This window comes from Phaseolus vulgaris, chromosome 11 (genome assembly GCF_051622355.1).
Source record: "Phaseolus vulgaris cultivar YP4 chromosome 11, ASM5162235v1, whole genome shotgun sequence".
NCBI lineage: Eukaryota > Viridiplantae > Streptophyta > Magnoliopsida > Fabales > Fabaceae > Phaseolus > Phaseolus vulgaris.
Genome location: NC_143508.1, coordinates 1,426,940 through 1,442,332, shown reverse-complemented (window position 1 = coordinate 1,442,332; position 15,393 = coordinate 1,426,940). Strand labels below are relative to the sequence as shown.

General features: G+C 28.6%; 1 protein-coding gene and 1 non-coding gene across 3 annotated transcripts; both read right to left on the bottom strand.

Moving 5' to 3' along the window:
* Positions 1 to 1,077: 1,077 nt before the first annotated feature.
* Positions 1,078 to 4,639, bottom strand: LOC137829090 (growth-regulating factor 4). 2 transcript variants are annotated; one of them, XM_068635886.2, is made up of 4 exons: positions 4,226 to 4,639; positions 3,009 to 3,363; positions 1,401 to 1,798; positions 1,078 to 1,287 (listed from the first exon to the last, which is right to left on the bottom strand). In XM_068635886.2, exons 1-4 carry the CDS (start codon positions 4,413 to 4,415, stop codon positions 1,217 to 1,219), a joined length of 1,014 nt encoding a protein of 337 aa, XP_068491987.2. In that variant the 5' UTR covers positions 4,416 to 4,639; the 3' UTR covers positions 1,078 to 1,216. The 2 variants fall into 2 exon arrangements, with proteins under 2 accessions (XP_068491987.2, XP_090153800.1); XM_090297674.1 differs by having other exon boundaries at positions 1,078 to 1,798; positions 4,226 to 4,633.
* A 9,319-nt stretch (positions 4,640 to 13,958) lies between these two features.
* LOC137811840 (small nucleolar RNA snoR117) lies at positions 13,959 to 14,036 on the bottom strand. The gene has a single exon (XR_011081168.1). It is a non-coding gene; the product is annotated as a small nucleolar RNA snoR117 (small nucleolar RNA).
* Positions 14,037 to 15,393: the final 1,357 nt, after the last annotated feature.

Genomic DNA, 15,393 nt, shown 5'->3' with positions numbered 1-15,393 from the left:
AATTTTGTGATCTGAATTTTAAAGTTTGAAATGTATTTTTGAACCCAAAAAATACTTTTTTAAATTCTACAATTCAAAATGTTTACAGATTATATAATTCAAAAATAACTAAAAAAATTCCACAGCTAAAAGAATAATTTTGGAAAAATTCATGAAAGTGCACTAAGAAACTATGGAGGATGTGATTGTTTTTGCTGATTGGGCTTCACTCTATACATTCCAAAAAATCCAAATGAAGATATTTCGACTGTTTTCCTGCGCCTCCATACCTTCTTCTCTTACCTCCATATATTTTCATATTTCAAAAAATGTCCCTCTATACTATTTCGGATTACGAATTCAAAAGTTATTTTTCAAATTTGTAATTAGCTTTTAGATTACATAATCCAGAAGCCTTTTTTCATATACATGATTAATTTCCAGATTACATAATCTGGAAGTCTTATTATTTAGCTTCTGGATCATGTAATCCGAAAGTTTTTTTTCAAATGAGTTTTCGGATTACATAATCCAGAAACAACTATATGGAGGTGACATAAGAAGGATAAAAATGTATTTTCATGTTATGTATGGAGGTGGTACAAGAAGATATGAAGGTGCAAGAAGAAACAGTCAGATATTTCTTACAATTAAATCCGTATATCACTATCATTTGGTCAGTTAAATAAATTTCTCATAAAGAACACTTTCTTACAAAGTTATACATTATTTAATTGAATAAGATTTTGGTTTAATATTCCATACACACATATGTTGTGTCATTATGACATTAGACATTACACAAAATCCATTGGTAATAAAAACTGTCAAATTGAAACTTAAATTGAAATCTCAATATTCTGCAGTTAAATCCAAATGAAAAAAAAAATCATAATCATTTCTTTTAATTCATATTGACACAGCTTGCAATTACTTATCCATTTGTATTAAAGATCTCACATTAACAATGTATTAGAGATTTCCCATTAAGTGGATATAAATTTCACTATATAAACAGATTTAATAAGATTGAGTTAAACTTAAGAACAAATTTAATAAGATTGAGTTAAGATTAAATAACGAAACCAATAGCATAAATAAGTTCGAAGTATTTATGTTAGTTCATTAGATACAAAGCCAATAATGTTCCAGAGTTCAACAAGTACCCTTCCATCGAATAAGAATTTTGGATCTTGCTTTAGAAAACAACTGAGATTGCATAAAGTTGAACAAAAACTCAGCTTGAATGAAAATTCTCGATTGTGGGATTACTTTGCACAGCACCTATTCTACCAAGCTTATTTGATCCTTCCAAGAACATGTCAAGAACAGTTTTTAATTATCTGCAACAATATAATTACAAGAACACATAATCCATGCTTATAACCCAAAACTTTACCGAAATTGAATCTCATTCTCACCATGTGGGGACTGAGAGCTCGTTGCAGAGATATCAGAAGACATGGGAATGGAGATTGAGAGTTGAGTTGTGGAGAATGCTGTTTGGTTAGATCTCTCATCTTCCAGTGCAGACCATGAATCCCTGCTTTTTGGCCATTCATTGAAAAAGGGTCGAAGAGATTGATGATCCTCCTCCTTCAGGTGCTCTTCTGATGCATATTCACCAGACAAAAACGAATGTTGGGGAAAATCACTATGCAACAGTGTTGATTTTGATGTAGTGAAAGAGACAACTCTGGTAGACATCAAAGGCCATGTGTGTTCCAGCTGTGACTCCATTTGGAGCACCTTGTTGCTTCCTGAAGCTTCAGAGAAGAAGATATGTTCACCACCCTCAGATTTAAGTCCTTGAAGATACCTGTTTGGTTCAAGTAAAATTGCCATGTTCAAGAGATAAGCAATTATGTTGATACTTCTAAAACATTCAATAGTCATTTTTAATTATGCAGAAACTGGCAGAAACAGTGACACATGGACACTGATACGACACGGACACAGAGATAATATAATCTCTAAAAGGTAGAACACGGGACACGGATCTATATATTATATAATTATGAATTATATAAATTGACAATAAAGATTTATGTGCACAAATATGTTTCAATTTTTTTTGTAGCAAAAATATGTTTATCATGGTTGATTCAAAAGGATTTGTTTCTTATTTTTGTAATCATAATAAAAATTTATATAATAAATTTGAGTTTTTAGAAAACTAATGTATTTCTCTTTTTTAAAATTATGTTAAAACCGTGCAAGAATTGTCAGAAATCCAAAAAATATTTTTGAGTTTGACACTTCATCAATATGTGTCCTACAAGTATCGTACGAGTGTCGGTATCGTGTGTCCAACCCAGACACACCATTTAAGAGGAATAGGAATAATTTTGTGTTCTAATTTGTGACTTACTATTTAAGAAAGAACAAAGCAATATGGCTATGAGGAACAGAACAAAGTACACAGCTATATTCAATAGAGCATGAAGAGAAAGTGTTGTAGATTCGATTAGAAATAAGGATATTTCTCACGTGCAAACTTTATGAACGGATTTTATAAAGTTGAGTTAGACTTAAAATACAGTAGACGAAGTGTTTCTCAACATTTTTTCAAAAGAAGTTTCACTTTGCACTTAGCATTTCAGAAATAAATCAGTGCAAGAAAATGAACAACTAAAGGACCATTTTTTTTGTCAAAGTACCCAACAAGACGCAGTTTGAAGACAATTTTGATTCATGAATGTCCTAAATCTAAAACAAAGTACAGAAGCTGAAGAAGCAAACCAAGGTAGCCAACAGCTCTAATCTTGACTTTGACAACAGACAGAAAGATGTAGACACTTCTGAAGTTCTGCATTCTAAAAACTAGTAATAATGCCTGAAGATCTCTCTGACAAAATTAGAAATCCACCATATAAATATGTCACTATCCACATACAGAAATCTATCCTCAAATTAACTGCCACAAATTTACACTAAAATATTAAAATTCAAGAACATGATTTTATAGCATAAATAATTTCAAATTCCATGCAAACAAAAGAAGCAAAATATGATAAGGATTTCTGTACCTGCATTCTTTACTTAGGATGGCATAAGGAATGGAATCAACATGATAATTGGTATGGTGAGTTCCAGAATCAGTACCCTGGAGATTACCAAAGCCATTTGCAGGAAGGTTTTGGAAGTTTAGAGTTCTACTTCTGCCACTGCCACCATCAAGTGATGTGACAGTTGAAGAAGATTGAGTCACAGTTTGTGATTCCACAGGCTTTCTTGAACGGTTGCGGCCACGGTGCATGTGGCGCTCACAGTACTTGGATTCAGGGTATGCTTCCTTGGAGCACCTCCATTTTTTTCCATCAGTTCTCCTGCATCTCCCTGGCTCTGGATCCACCTTCTTCCCATAGAAGGAACAATAACTCACTGCAAAGTTTGTCATGCACAGCTTTTTGTTATCAACATTCCAAAGACATTCATTTGGCAGCAATGAAGACAAAATGAAGTTTCAAACATATTTTACATGCTAATAGGTTCAAAATCTCCATAACTGAATACCCAATATTATATTATAAGCTATCACAACACAAATCTGTGTTCCAATAATTCCATCCAGAAAGGTAAAGGAAAATCCCTATAAAAGATGCCAACTAAGATAGCAAATTTATTCACCATGCAATCACTACTTAGTAAGTTTAATTGCAAAAATCAAAGGAAAACTTTCCAAACATGTAAAGATAATATCTAGTTAGATAGACTCCTTCTTAAATTTCAATCTAGAAACAAGCTTAATTTATCCTTCCACACTATAAACAAGCTCATTAAGTGGTTCAGGAACAAAGGGTAAACATAGTCATGTGAAGCCTTTAGGGTTGAATTGAAAGAAAGACATTGATGTTGCCTGCACATAAATGATACCATCACTTGCAGTTACAGGCATCTCATAAATGACACCAATTATGAGAATAAAACATCTAAGAAAAACTCAAAAAGAAAACCCCCCTAATCTCTTTTTGTCTCTGGGCACAGAAAAGTTGAGTTCTTTAATTAAAATATGAAAAAGGGTAAGCACTGATATAGAAAAGAAAGACATTGATGTTGCCTGCACATAAATGACACCACCAATTATGAGAACAAAACTTCTGGGAAAAACTCAGAATAAAAACACCCTAATCTCTTCTTGTCTCTGGGCACAGAAAAGTTGAGTTCTTTAATCAAAACATGCAAAAGGGTAAGCACTGTGAAAACAAGTTCATCATATAGAAAAGAAAGGGGATTGAAAACTGACATGTGGGGTGGTGAAAGAAGCTCTTCTGAATGGGGAGCACGAGATTGTGAGGCACAGGAAGACCAGCAAGCATGTACTTGAAGATCAAAGCTTGGTGCTCCAGTTCCTCCCACTGAGACACTGTGAATGGCGATCTCCCATAATAACCATTGCTCAAACCCATCAAAGTTCCTCCACCACTGTTGTTCATGTTTTCGGTTACTCACACTCCTATCAACAACACTCAAACATAGTCAGACACACTCAGATCGAGCTTTGTCGGAACCATTTGGGTTTGCTTGTTGTTTCTTTGTCCACTGTGTTCTGTCACAAAGGATGGTGGCTATGCTCCAAGTTATAAAGGAAAAGTTACTCATTCCAATCAAATTTTTTTTCTTGTTGAAATTTTACATGACTTCTTCAAAGTTGTGTGCTTAGGAATATTAAAGAAATGAATATCATTATCTCATCAATCTTATATTTTAAATGTGAAAACAATCATCCTATTTGAGTGTGGTATGAGAACAAGAAAAGCTCTCTCCAAAAAAAACATAAAATGTTGTTTCACTAATCACAACACATACTAAATTTAAATAGGAAATTGTTCCAGCAAAGTATTCACACATTCATGGTACACAAGATAATACTAGATTAATTATTTTTTATACTAATTATCACGTCTATCAAACACTATTATAAAAAAATCATTAAACATAAATTAATTTTAAAAAACAAAATAATTAGTCATTAGACTCAATAAATTAGAAATCATTTTATAAACTAAAAAATTATTTATATTTAAATTAGTATTTTTTATTAATAAAATATTATAAAACAATTTTTAAATTAGTATCTACTTATTACCTACCAAGACTTTAGTTACTAATTACTTATATTCTAAATTAATCTCTATTAGTCTTTAAGAGATTAATTTAGGATATAAAATATTAGTAAATAAAATTTTGATAACTAATTTAAATATTAATTTATAAATTATTTTATAATATTTTATTAATAATAAAAATCAAAGATATCAATAATTTTTAATTCTCTAAATTAGTATTTAATTTAGTCAATATAATGACTAATTATTTAGTTACTGTTTAATAATTTTTGTGATATTGAAATATAAAAAATAAAATTAATAAAAATGTTAATAAATCAGGTATTTTTGAAACAGGGAATGTTTTAAAGTAAATAATAATAATAATATTGAATGTTTGAAAAATACTAAAAACATATTTTTCTTTTTTGTAAGATTTGGTGTGATTTAGTGATATTGTTGGAAGATAGGATGATGCAGTTTGATTATGCTACCCTTGAAGGGACAGCAACATCGGCTGGAGTAATGGCAGGCCCGGGCCCAGTGGCCCATAGCAGCGATTGACAGATACTACACGGCTGGAGAAAAAGGAGACCATTCACTGCTTGGCGGAATGCGGGTGACATTCGATGTGGGACTAATCTCTCTCTCTCACGTTTTGCCAAAAACAAAACCAAATTAGAAAATGTGTCAAAACCAATGCAAGTGTGTGCAATTCCAATTTTATGTTTCTTTGTTTGTATCATTGCCTATGTACTCTGTACCTCTCTGGATTATTGAAGATGAATGAATGAATGAGCAGAAGAACTTGGCAAGTTCTCTCACACCTCATACCAATGGTGGTTTAATTATTCATTGTTTGGTAACCCATGCTTCATCATTCATGGACCACACCCTTTGGCCATATCTTGTTTGTGTTTGTATATTTGGCTTCACTTGTTTTGGGGACAAAAACATTCAATTCATTTCATTCCTTCAGAAACCAATTTTGCATTTTGCAGATCTTTGGAAAATACTGAGAAAAAAAAGTGGCATGTGGGCATGCAAATATTTGGAGTAAGATGAAAGAAAAAAATTACTTCAATGAATATTTATAGTAAAGAGTCAACACAACATTGAATTGCCTTATGTTAAAAGTAAAAGAAAATTTAATCTTTTATTGAGATATGTGAATTTATACGAATAGATAGAGAAATTTTGAAAGATAGTAAACTAGTGTTTTTCACGGTTTAATTGTCAAACTAATATTTTTCACTGCATATTTTGCAAATCTTTGAAAAAAAAATAGAGAAAAAATCATGTAGGCATGCATATATTTGAAGTAAGATTAAAGAAAAAAACTACCTCCATAAATATTTATAGTAGAATATATGTTGATAATATAATAACAAATTGTTTCATATTACAACAAAGGTTACAAGTAAAAGAATAAATAAATCTTTTTACTGAAATGTAGGTTCATACGAAGAAAAGGAGAAATCTTAAAAGATCGTAAATTAATATATGATGCAGTTGTCATAGTAACATTTTTTTCAATAATAAATTCACAATAACTATTACTATATACTTGAATGGGTATATGCATAGGAATATTTTAATGATAAAGTCTACTTTTTTATTAATTACTTTTAATTTGATATATTTAAAAAAAAAAAATTATAGGTATAAAAGACATTAGCAATTAAATAATTATTTTTAATTTGATTATAGAGCTACATTTTTTTTATTTAGAAGTGTGAAATTAAAAATAACTTTTTTAGATATATATTTTGTGGTGCAATTAATTTAAATTTTTAAAAAATTAATTTTATTTGTACTAATATTTCATTATTCAAATTTATTTAGATTATATTTTAAGGTTATATTTTAACATCAGATTTTTTATTCTTTAAATAAATTTATTTAATTTTAAAAAAAATTGTGAATATTTATGAATATCCATAAATATAGTAAATCCATGAACATTTCTCAGCATGTATCATTGCTTCCTTTTATATGGAAATAAAATTATCAATTATATGAAGCAATGAAGCTGAAGCTGCAAAAGTCAAAGGGAGAATGCAATTAAGGAAATTGTTGCCCAATCTCCATCATTCTATACTTACTCTCATCTCACATTAAAGTTCTTACTTTTGTCGGTTATTTTCTCTCCATCACCCATTTCGTATCTTATCAAGTTTGCTTCCTTTATAATTAAAGGAGTTTCTTTATTTGACTAAAACAGAAAATAATTAAAGTTGTACCATCATGTTTCAATTATTTAAGAACATTATTTTAATTTCATTATAGAGGAGAGGAATTGATTATTAAGATATTTTCAAATATTTTTTTTAAAAAAATAAATTTAGGGTCTTTAATATATATGATTTTTTTAAGATTTAATAATTTATTTTAAATTGGATATTTAATAATTATTGTACATGTCATCCGTAATTTTTTTATTTTTAAAAACTAAAAAAAAAAAAACCAAAAAGTCTCATATATTTATGGCATTAACCATATATATAATAAGAACCTCAAATATGCACATGTTTTGTTTTGCACAAAGTTTGTTGATATAAAAACTATGATTTCATATTAAATTCTCATGTATTTTAGTAATAGGCTTCCTTTTGATGAAGCACCCACCTTACACTTAGAGGTATATATAAGTTTATTTTCCTAGTTAATATATGTTTATGTATACTTGTTGTAATTTGTAACATCATTTTTTGAGTGTTAAATAACTATTCATTACTTCTTAAAGAATCAATAAAAGTAAGAGTGGTAAAGTGGGACGTGTTGTACATGCCGGTCCGTGGCTCGCTAAAAAAAATTTGGGGCAGGTTGTTGATTTCAACCTGCTGGCCTGCTTAGGCCCACTCCTCATAATCCGCAGTCCGTGCGGGAAAAGTGTGGGGTGGAGCGGGTTGGTCATAACCCGCATAACTTTAAAATGTAGACAAAAAAAATTGTACATCCATATTTTCTTCATGTAACCTCATATTTCACATTCTGAAAATTTTAATAACATCTTACTATGCATGTCTCGTGAAAATAATATTATGAGACCATTTACCTAATACATTCAAATAAAAAAAAAATTATTTAAAAAAATATGTCTTATGCGGGCCCACCCGTATTGCCACCCCCTAAATAAAAGTGTTGTTTTGTTTATGTTATCGTTTGGGATAGAGTCTAGAGAACTATTGAGAGGATGTCTTCTTCCTTCTTGTTGGTCGTGATGTCCTCCAATTCTTGTTGGTCGTGTTGCAAAAGGCACTCTGACGCTCAAGTCAATAAAGGATTCAGTACTCGGTTGTCAGAGCACTGTAGATTATGACGTACCTAGTTTATTGGAATGTGTTATATATATATATATATATATATATATTACCTTATTGGACTTTCCTTGTTGGGTCAGATTAGGAGATGGACCGTGTTTAGGGCCGCATTACCCAGCTCTTAATCACAGGTTAGCTTCACTAACTTGGTTTAAGCGTAACTGGATATGGGGTCTCGGTCGGCCTATCGAAGTGTGTCATGTTATCAGTTAGTTGGTCCGTTAGGGGAGATCGACACGTGTATTCATTCGTCCGGTTCATACTGGTACATGTTCAAGTCTTTATGGAATTAATTGAAAAATTTATTTATATGATTCTCGTAGTATGATTAACATATGTATCTATCTACAATGCATTGTGGGAAGCACTAACAATAGTGGTAAATCATTAAAAAGGGGTATTGAATTTAGAACACGGTTATTGGAATTTAATTCAAGGATTTTCCTGGTGAAATGCTAACTATTTGAATATCCAAGAACGAAGAAAAAAAAGTTGAGTATTTGTTGTTACACTACAAAAGAAAGAAAACTATACACATGTTTTGTTCCTTATTCATAAGAGTAAGGCTACACATTCAAATCTAAAAAAAGTACAATGTGAATAGGTTGAGTTTGTGTTCTTTAGTTTGAATCTTCAAGGCTTAAAGTCTTGACATCTTGATCACTTCGTTACCCGAAAATCAATCAATTTAAATATAATTCAAAAACAAAATGCAAACAAGAATCTCCCGTGAATCACAAGGAACGCATAATTTATTACCGATAAAAAAATCATGAGTAGAATGAATTAATGGATCACTAATAATTAATTATAAATAATTAATTTGATAATTAGAATTTTATGATTAATGAATTAGTTTGTAATTGGAAGAGATAAAGTCTTCCTACACTTTTATATATCTTCTGAAATACAATAAGAAATTACTCAATTTAAAAAAAACAAATGCAATCAAAAACCTCAAACAAGGAACAGAATGAATGGAACATCTATTATATTATTAAAGAAATAATGATGATATTAAAAACTTATTATTATACGCAATTATTATACACAGTTAATTTCTTGAATTATCTAAATACAATTTTTCTTACCATCTTATATATAATTCTTACCATCTTTTGTATCTGTTCTATCAACCTATAAAAAAAAGAGTACTTTACCTTAAACCAAAGGACATGTTTTCTTTTTTTTTTATTGTCCATATTTCTTTAATGTTAATCTTTGATTGTTTTTATAGGGACACTTTTAAAGAAATAATGATGATATTAAGAATTTATTATTGTACGCAATTATTATACACAATTAATTTCTTGAATTATCTAAATACAATTTTTCTTACTATCTTATATATAATTCTTACCATTTGTTCTATCTATAAAAAAACTGGAACCATGTTTTCTATTTTTCTTCTTCTTTTTATTGTAAATGTTAATCTTTGATTGTTTTTATAGGGCATTCCAACATGAAAACCCTTTGTATTATGTGTTTCTCCTATTAATCCTTCAAATATGTCTCGTGGCACTAGATTCCTTGCATTCCTTCTCAAACCTCTAAGACAACCCAAAGTTATTGTGGAGGATTTAGTTTTCTTTCCCTTCTTAGTTAAAACAAAAAAGCCTTGTTGCATTCTTATCACTGTGAATCAATCGCTATTGCATTTGTTGGCATCACATTGCATTTTGTATTTGTACGTTATTGTACGTAATTAATTTGATAATGATAGAATCTTAGTGAATCACTAATAATTAGCTTGTAATTGGAAGAGAAAAAGTCTTCATACACTTTTATATATTTTCTATACAAGTGATCACAAGATAATAATAAATCATTCAATTTAAACCTAATTTAGAAAAACGAAATGCAAACAACAACATTTATTTCGATAAAAAAAAAGGAGCAGAATGAATATAACATTTATTATTAAAGAAATAATGATGATATTAAGAACTTATTATTGTACGCAATTATTATACGCAATTAATTTCTTGAGTTATCTAAATATAATTTTTCTTACCATCCTATATATAATTTTTTTATATTTTTTCTTACCATCCTTTTATATACCATCTTTCTATAATAGATCGGCGTAAAAAAAAATGGAATAAAAAAGGATATTGAATTTATAACACGATTATTGGAATTTAATTAAAGGATTATCCTGGTGAAATGCTAAATGTTTGAATATCCAAGAACACAAAAAAAAGTTGAATATTTGTTAATTGCTATATATTATTCCTTATTCCTAAGCCTTTGTTTGGATTGGGGAGTGGAAAGTTGAGGGTGTGAGAGTGTGAGAAGAAAGTGAGTGTGCTTGGAATAAGATATGTTAGGGTAGATGGGTGAAGAAATTTTATTGAGATAATGCGATGGTTGTAAGAGTATTTTAAATTATTTTGAATACGATAAATTGTAAGATTACAAGTTTACTTTATATATAAAAAAAAGAATAAATCATTATTAATTTTATGCATATTTTAGTTAATTAAAATAATTTAAAGTTTCATTTATAAATAAAAGAAAAAAATATAAATTCAAAAAAATAATTAATATAATTTTAAATGTAAGTATAATTTTATTCTTTTTTATTTTATTAATTTAAATTAATTTTATTACTTAAGTTAATTTATTTAGATAATTTTAATATTATTTATGATTCTTTAAATTATGTTATCTTATATATATATATATATATATATATATAAAAAATTATTATTATTATTAATTTCTATTATTAATATTATTGTATAAAGAGCATCATGGTCTTTTCATCTCACACCCTCATTTCTCTTCAATTATGAGAGGATTCTAAATACCCTCAACTTTCCATTCACTTTCACCCTCATTTCTCTTCAATTATGAGAGGATTCTAAATACCCTCAACTTCCATCACCCTAAAAACAAACACACACTAAGCCCCTGTTTGGATTGGGGGTGGCACTGTAGCCGTAGACGGATGTGGGGTGTCATTCCCGTTTGGATCCGGTTATGGTTGAGGGTGAGGGTGAGGGTGAGGGAAAAGTTGGGCAAAATGAGAAAGCGATCAGAAAGTGAAAAGAAAGGAGAGGGTGAGGGAGTGAGTGCCAAGTAGGATGAGTGAAATATCATTTGTGCCCTCACTAGATTTATGTGGGCATTGCACGTGAAGCATGATCTGTGAAGAGAAGCTTTTCAGCAGCAAGCACATGAGATTCCTGACCATTGTTCAGAGATCTGTTTGACCAAGTTCAAAGCTAAATGAATGCATAGGCAAGTTGGTGAGAGGGTGAATGAGCGTAATAAAGAGGTGCAACAATATATATTTGATTCCCAAGCTCACAAACCTCACAAAGCACATACCTAGAGCACTTGGAGAGGGTCGTGAGTGCGCTTGGTTCTTCGTTTGTGACCTCAGGTGAGCTGTGTGTGAGTTTAGTTTCATTCTTAATCGATTATCACTGAAAATAACGTATGCCATAATCGATTATGTGAAAAAAAAAATCATGGTCGTTTTTGCACTGGAAGCATAATCGATTATGTGCCATAAACATTTGGATAATCGATGGTTCTAATTTTCTAGATTTATGATTTTATGTTTTTTGAACTAGGTGATAATCGATTATGGTTCTAATTTTCTAGATTTATGATTTTATGTTTTTTGAACTAATTTTTGAATGATTTTTTTTTCAGACACAATTAGATAAATCTTAGACTTCATTGTGTTGTGGTTTGTTCTACTCTCTTGAGATATGTGGTTTTTTTTTTTAAATTGTGTTTGGATGTTTAGTTTTATTTTGAATTTAATTTGTTTAAATCATTTTAAAGTAGTTGTTAATTAGTTTTTAATTTTAGATGTGAATGTTTAAGAAAATTAATTATCTAATATTATATATTGTTAATGTAAAAATTTCATGAAATTTGAATATGTTATTTCTGTGACATGAATTGAATTTATAGATTGAAATTATAGATCTAAATATGTTATTTTAAAATATTGTTATTAAAAGAATTATACAAATTGTTGTAGTAATTTAAAAACATAAATATAGAGAAGATTTTTTTAACATTTTACAATGTTAATAAATAAATTTATGAATGTATAGATAGTAATTTTTTTATATTCTATTTTTTAATTTATTTAAATTTTATATTATTTTTAAAGTTATAATTAAAACTTACAATTATTTTAATTATTAAAATTATGTACGAAATTAATAATCATTTTATTATTATTTTACACACATACATAAAAGTATACTTTACTTTATAATTATATATAACATATAATAAAAATTACATAATATAATACTAATTATTTTAATTAACTTAAATGTTCTATAAACTAATTAATATTTCATTTTCTTATTTATTTATATAAAAAATTAAATTTATAATCTTACTATTTACACTATTTAAAATATATTAAAATACTCTAGTTGATGTGTTCATTACTTCCATCATTAAAATACTCTCGTTTGTGTGTTCATCACTTCCATCCACCACTTCCATCAAGTTGTCCAAGATTACATTTTAACTTTTTTTTATATTTTTTCTTTAAATCATTTCAAATTTACTTTATTGAGTGAAATCCAAATAGTAAAAAAATTTACGGATGAAATTGTTTCGAGTAACTGTGTTCAATAAGGACTGTTTCGTGACGTCATAGTCACATTCCCTACAATAAAATCCAGCCTTGTGAAATTTGTCACTGACGAACAAAGAAAATAATCATTTTATCTTCTTTCGTTACAAAGGATTACATAAACTTCATTGCTTCAAAAAAATTGATGTTCAATGTTTCAAGAACTTTACTTTCGGAATAAAATCTTACCAAAAACTTAGATTTTTTATATGAAGTATGGAATGTACTTCTTTATTATTACTACAACGTTTTGGTCTAAATCGTCTGATCTTTATCTCTAAGAATTTTAGGGTCACAAATTGATAGTGACCAGTTTCTTTTGGTGAAATTTGGTTAATTGTATCAAAAACATTACATTTTGTATTAAATCTTACCAAAAAGATAGATTTTTTATATAAAGTCTGCAAAAGTGTTTTGGTGAAATGTTTGATCTTTTATCTCTTAGAATTTTTGGGTCACAAATTGATAGTCACCACACTCAATTGATAATTGGTTTGCAACTCTATACTAATTCTGAATGTGCTTTAAAACAGTGAGTTATAAACAAAATCTAATTGAATCTCACTTCAGATCATCATCTAACTAATAAAAAGTATAATTACAAAGAAAATCTAATTGAATCTCACTTCAATTCAGTCTTGACCAAAAACATTTCTTTAAAATTGGTGAAATAGTATAATTACATTAAAAAAATAAAAAACAAAGAGTCTCTAACAGACCACACATTTCAACAAGCATCTAAGGACCAATAAGGTACTCAAAAAAAATAAAACAAAAATCAGAAAAAGTGTATGAACATCTGAGTGCATGAGCCTACAGAGACCCAAGCCAATCTCTCAGCACAAAATTCTTATCGGCAACGTACAGCGCTGATATCGCCATGGAATAAGCAACTCAGAGACTCTAATTTATTGCCTTTTTTTCATTCACAAACACTATGAGAAAAACTAAAAAGAAAACAATCATTATTCAGAAATGTCGAAAGAGCAAAGGCCTCAGATTCAAGAATGAGCATTCGTCAGAGAAAATCTCGGATGGTACGGACAAATTCATCATGCATCACCGGCCAAACCCAAAAGCAGAACGCAAAAAGCAAATCAAATAAAAGTTGAAAAGAAAAGATGAAATTCGACGAAATCATGCAAATACTTACAGAGTAGAAGAACACAGAAAGTAGCGAACGATGTATTGAACGGGTGGCTCGCATATTAAATAGGCGAAAATGGAATGAAACCCTAATTTTTCCTGCGAGTGATACCATTGAATCCTTCATCTTCTGCTCCGGCCCAAATCTTTCAAGAGCTTATTATTGGGCTTGATTTTGTGTTATTTATTTTTTTAAAACTCCATTATTCTTTTAATTTTAAAATCATCCTTCCTTAAAATGTATTGTGTTTTTTTTTTCATATTCTTTTGTAAATTTTATAATTTGAAATATAATTTTGTATTTTGAATTATAAAATTATAAAAATAAAAATACATTCAAATTCTATAATTTAAAAAAAATATATATGTAAAATGTATGGAGATGCGTGGTGGAGGAAGAAAATGTAAAAAAAAAATCAATGTTGATGATCCAAATTAAGAGTATCTCTCACATGTATAAATAAATAGAGATGTTAGTTTTTAAAATGTAAAATATATTTGGGTTTTAAATAGTTATTATAAACATTCATTGTACTAGAGAACGTCTTATGTCCTTGTTGATTTTTTAAAGTATAAAGTAAAATATTAAGAATAAATAAATATATTTAAAACATGAGTAAGTCACTTAGATGATATTTTAAAACATAAATTAAGAAAAAAACGATTTTTTTTTCTGTTTGCTCAAAATTTATATTTTAATGTGTTTTTTTAGACGTGTGTGTATTTAAAAATATTAGTCTCGAGGATAACACACGAGTTTATTAGATAAAACTTACCATGGAGATTATAACTTTTTTAAAATTAATTACTCCCTTGAAATTAAAAAATTATTATTGATTAGTAAATAAATTTGTATTTATTATGCAAACATACTACAAATAATTACGATTTGTAACAAACATACTACAAATAATTACTATTCCTACCAAACAAAAATACAAATCTCTCCCTGTATATAATTTTATTTGTTAAAAATTCTATAAAATGTGTTTTATGAGTTACAAAGATGGGATAAACTGTTTTATTTTTTTATATGAATCAGGATAATTTTTTTTTTGACACAGTATGTTAGTTCTTATGAAACTCGTTTTTTTTTTAAGATAAAAGTAATATCAATTTGAAAAAAAAAAAATCATTTGTTTGAATTTATGCATTTGCTTCTTTCTATTTTCGATAATGGCATTGTTGTGCCTACATTTGTTAATAATATTATTCTTTAAGTTTATGAAACTGCATTATCATCAAGTCTCTTTGCTATTGATTCTTCTAATTCATTACA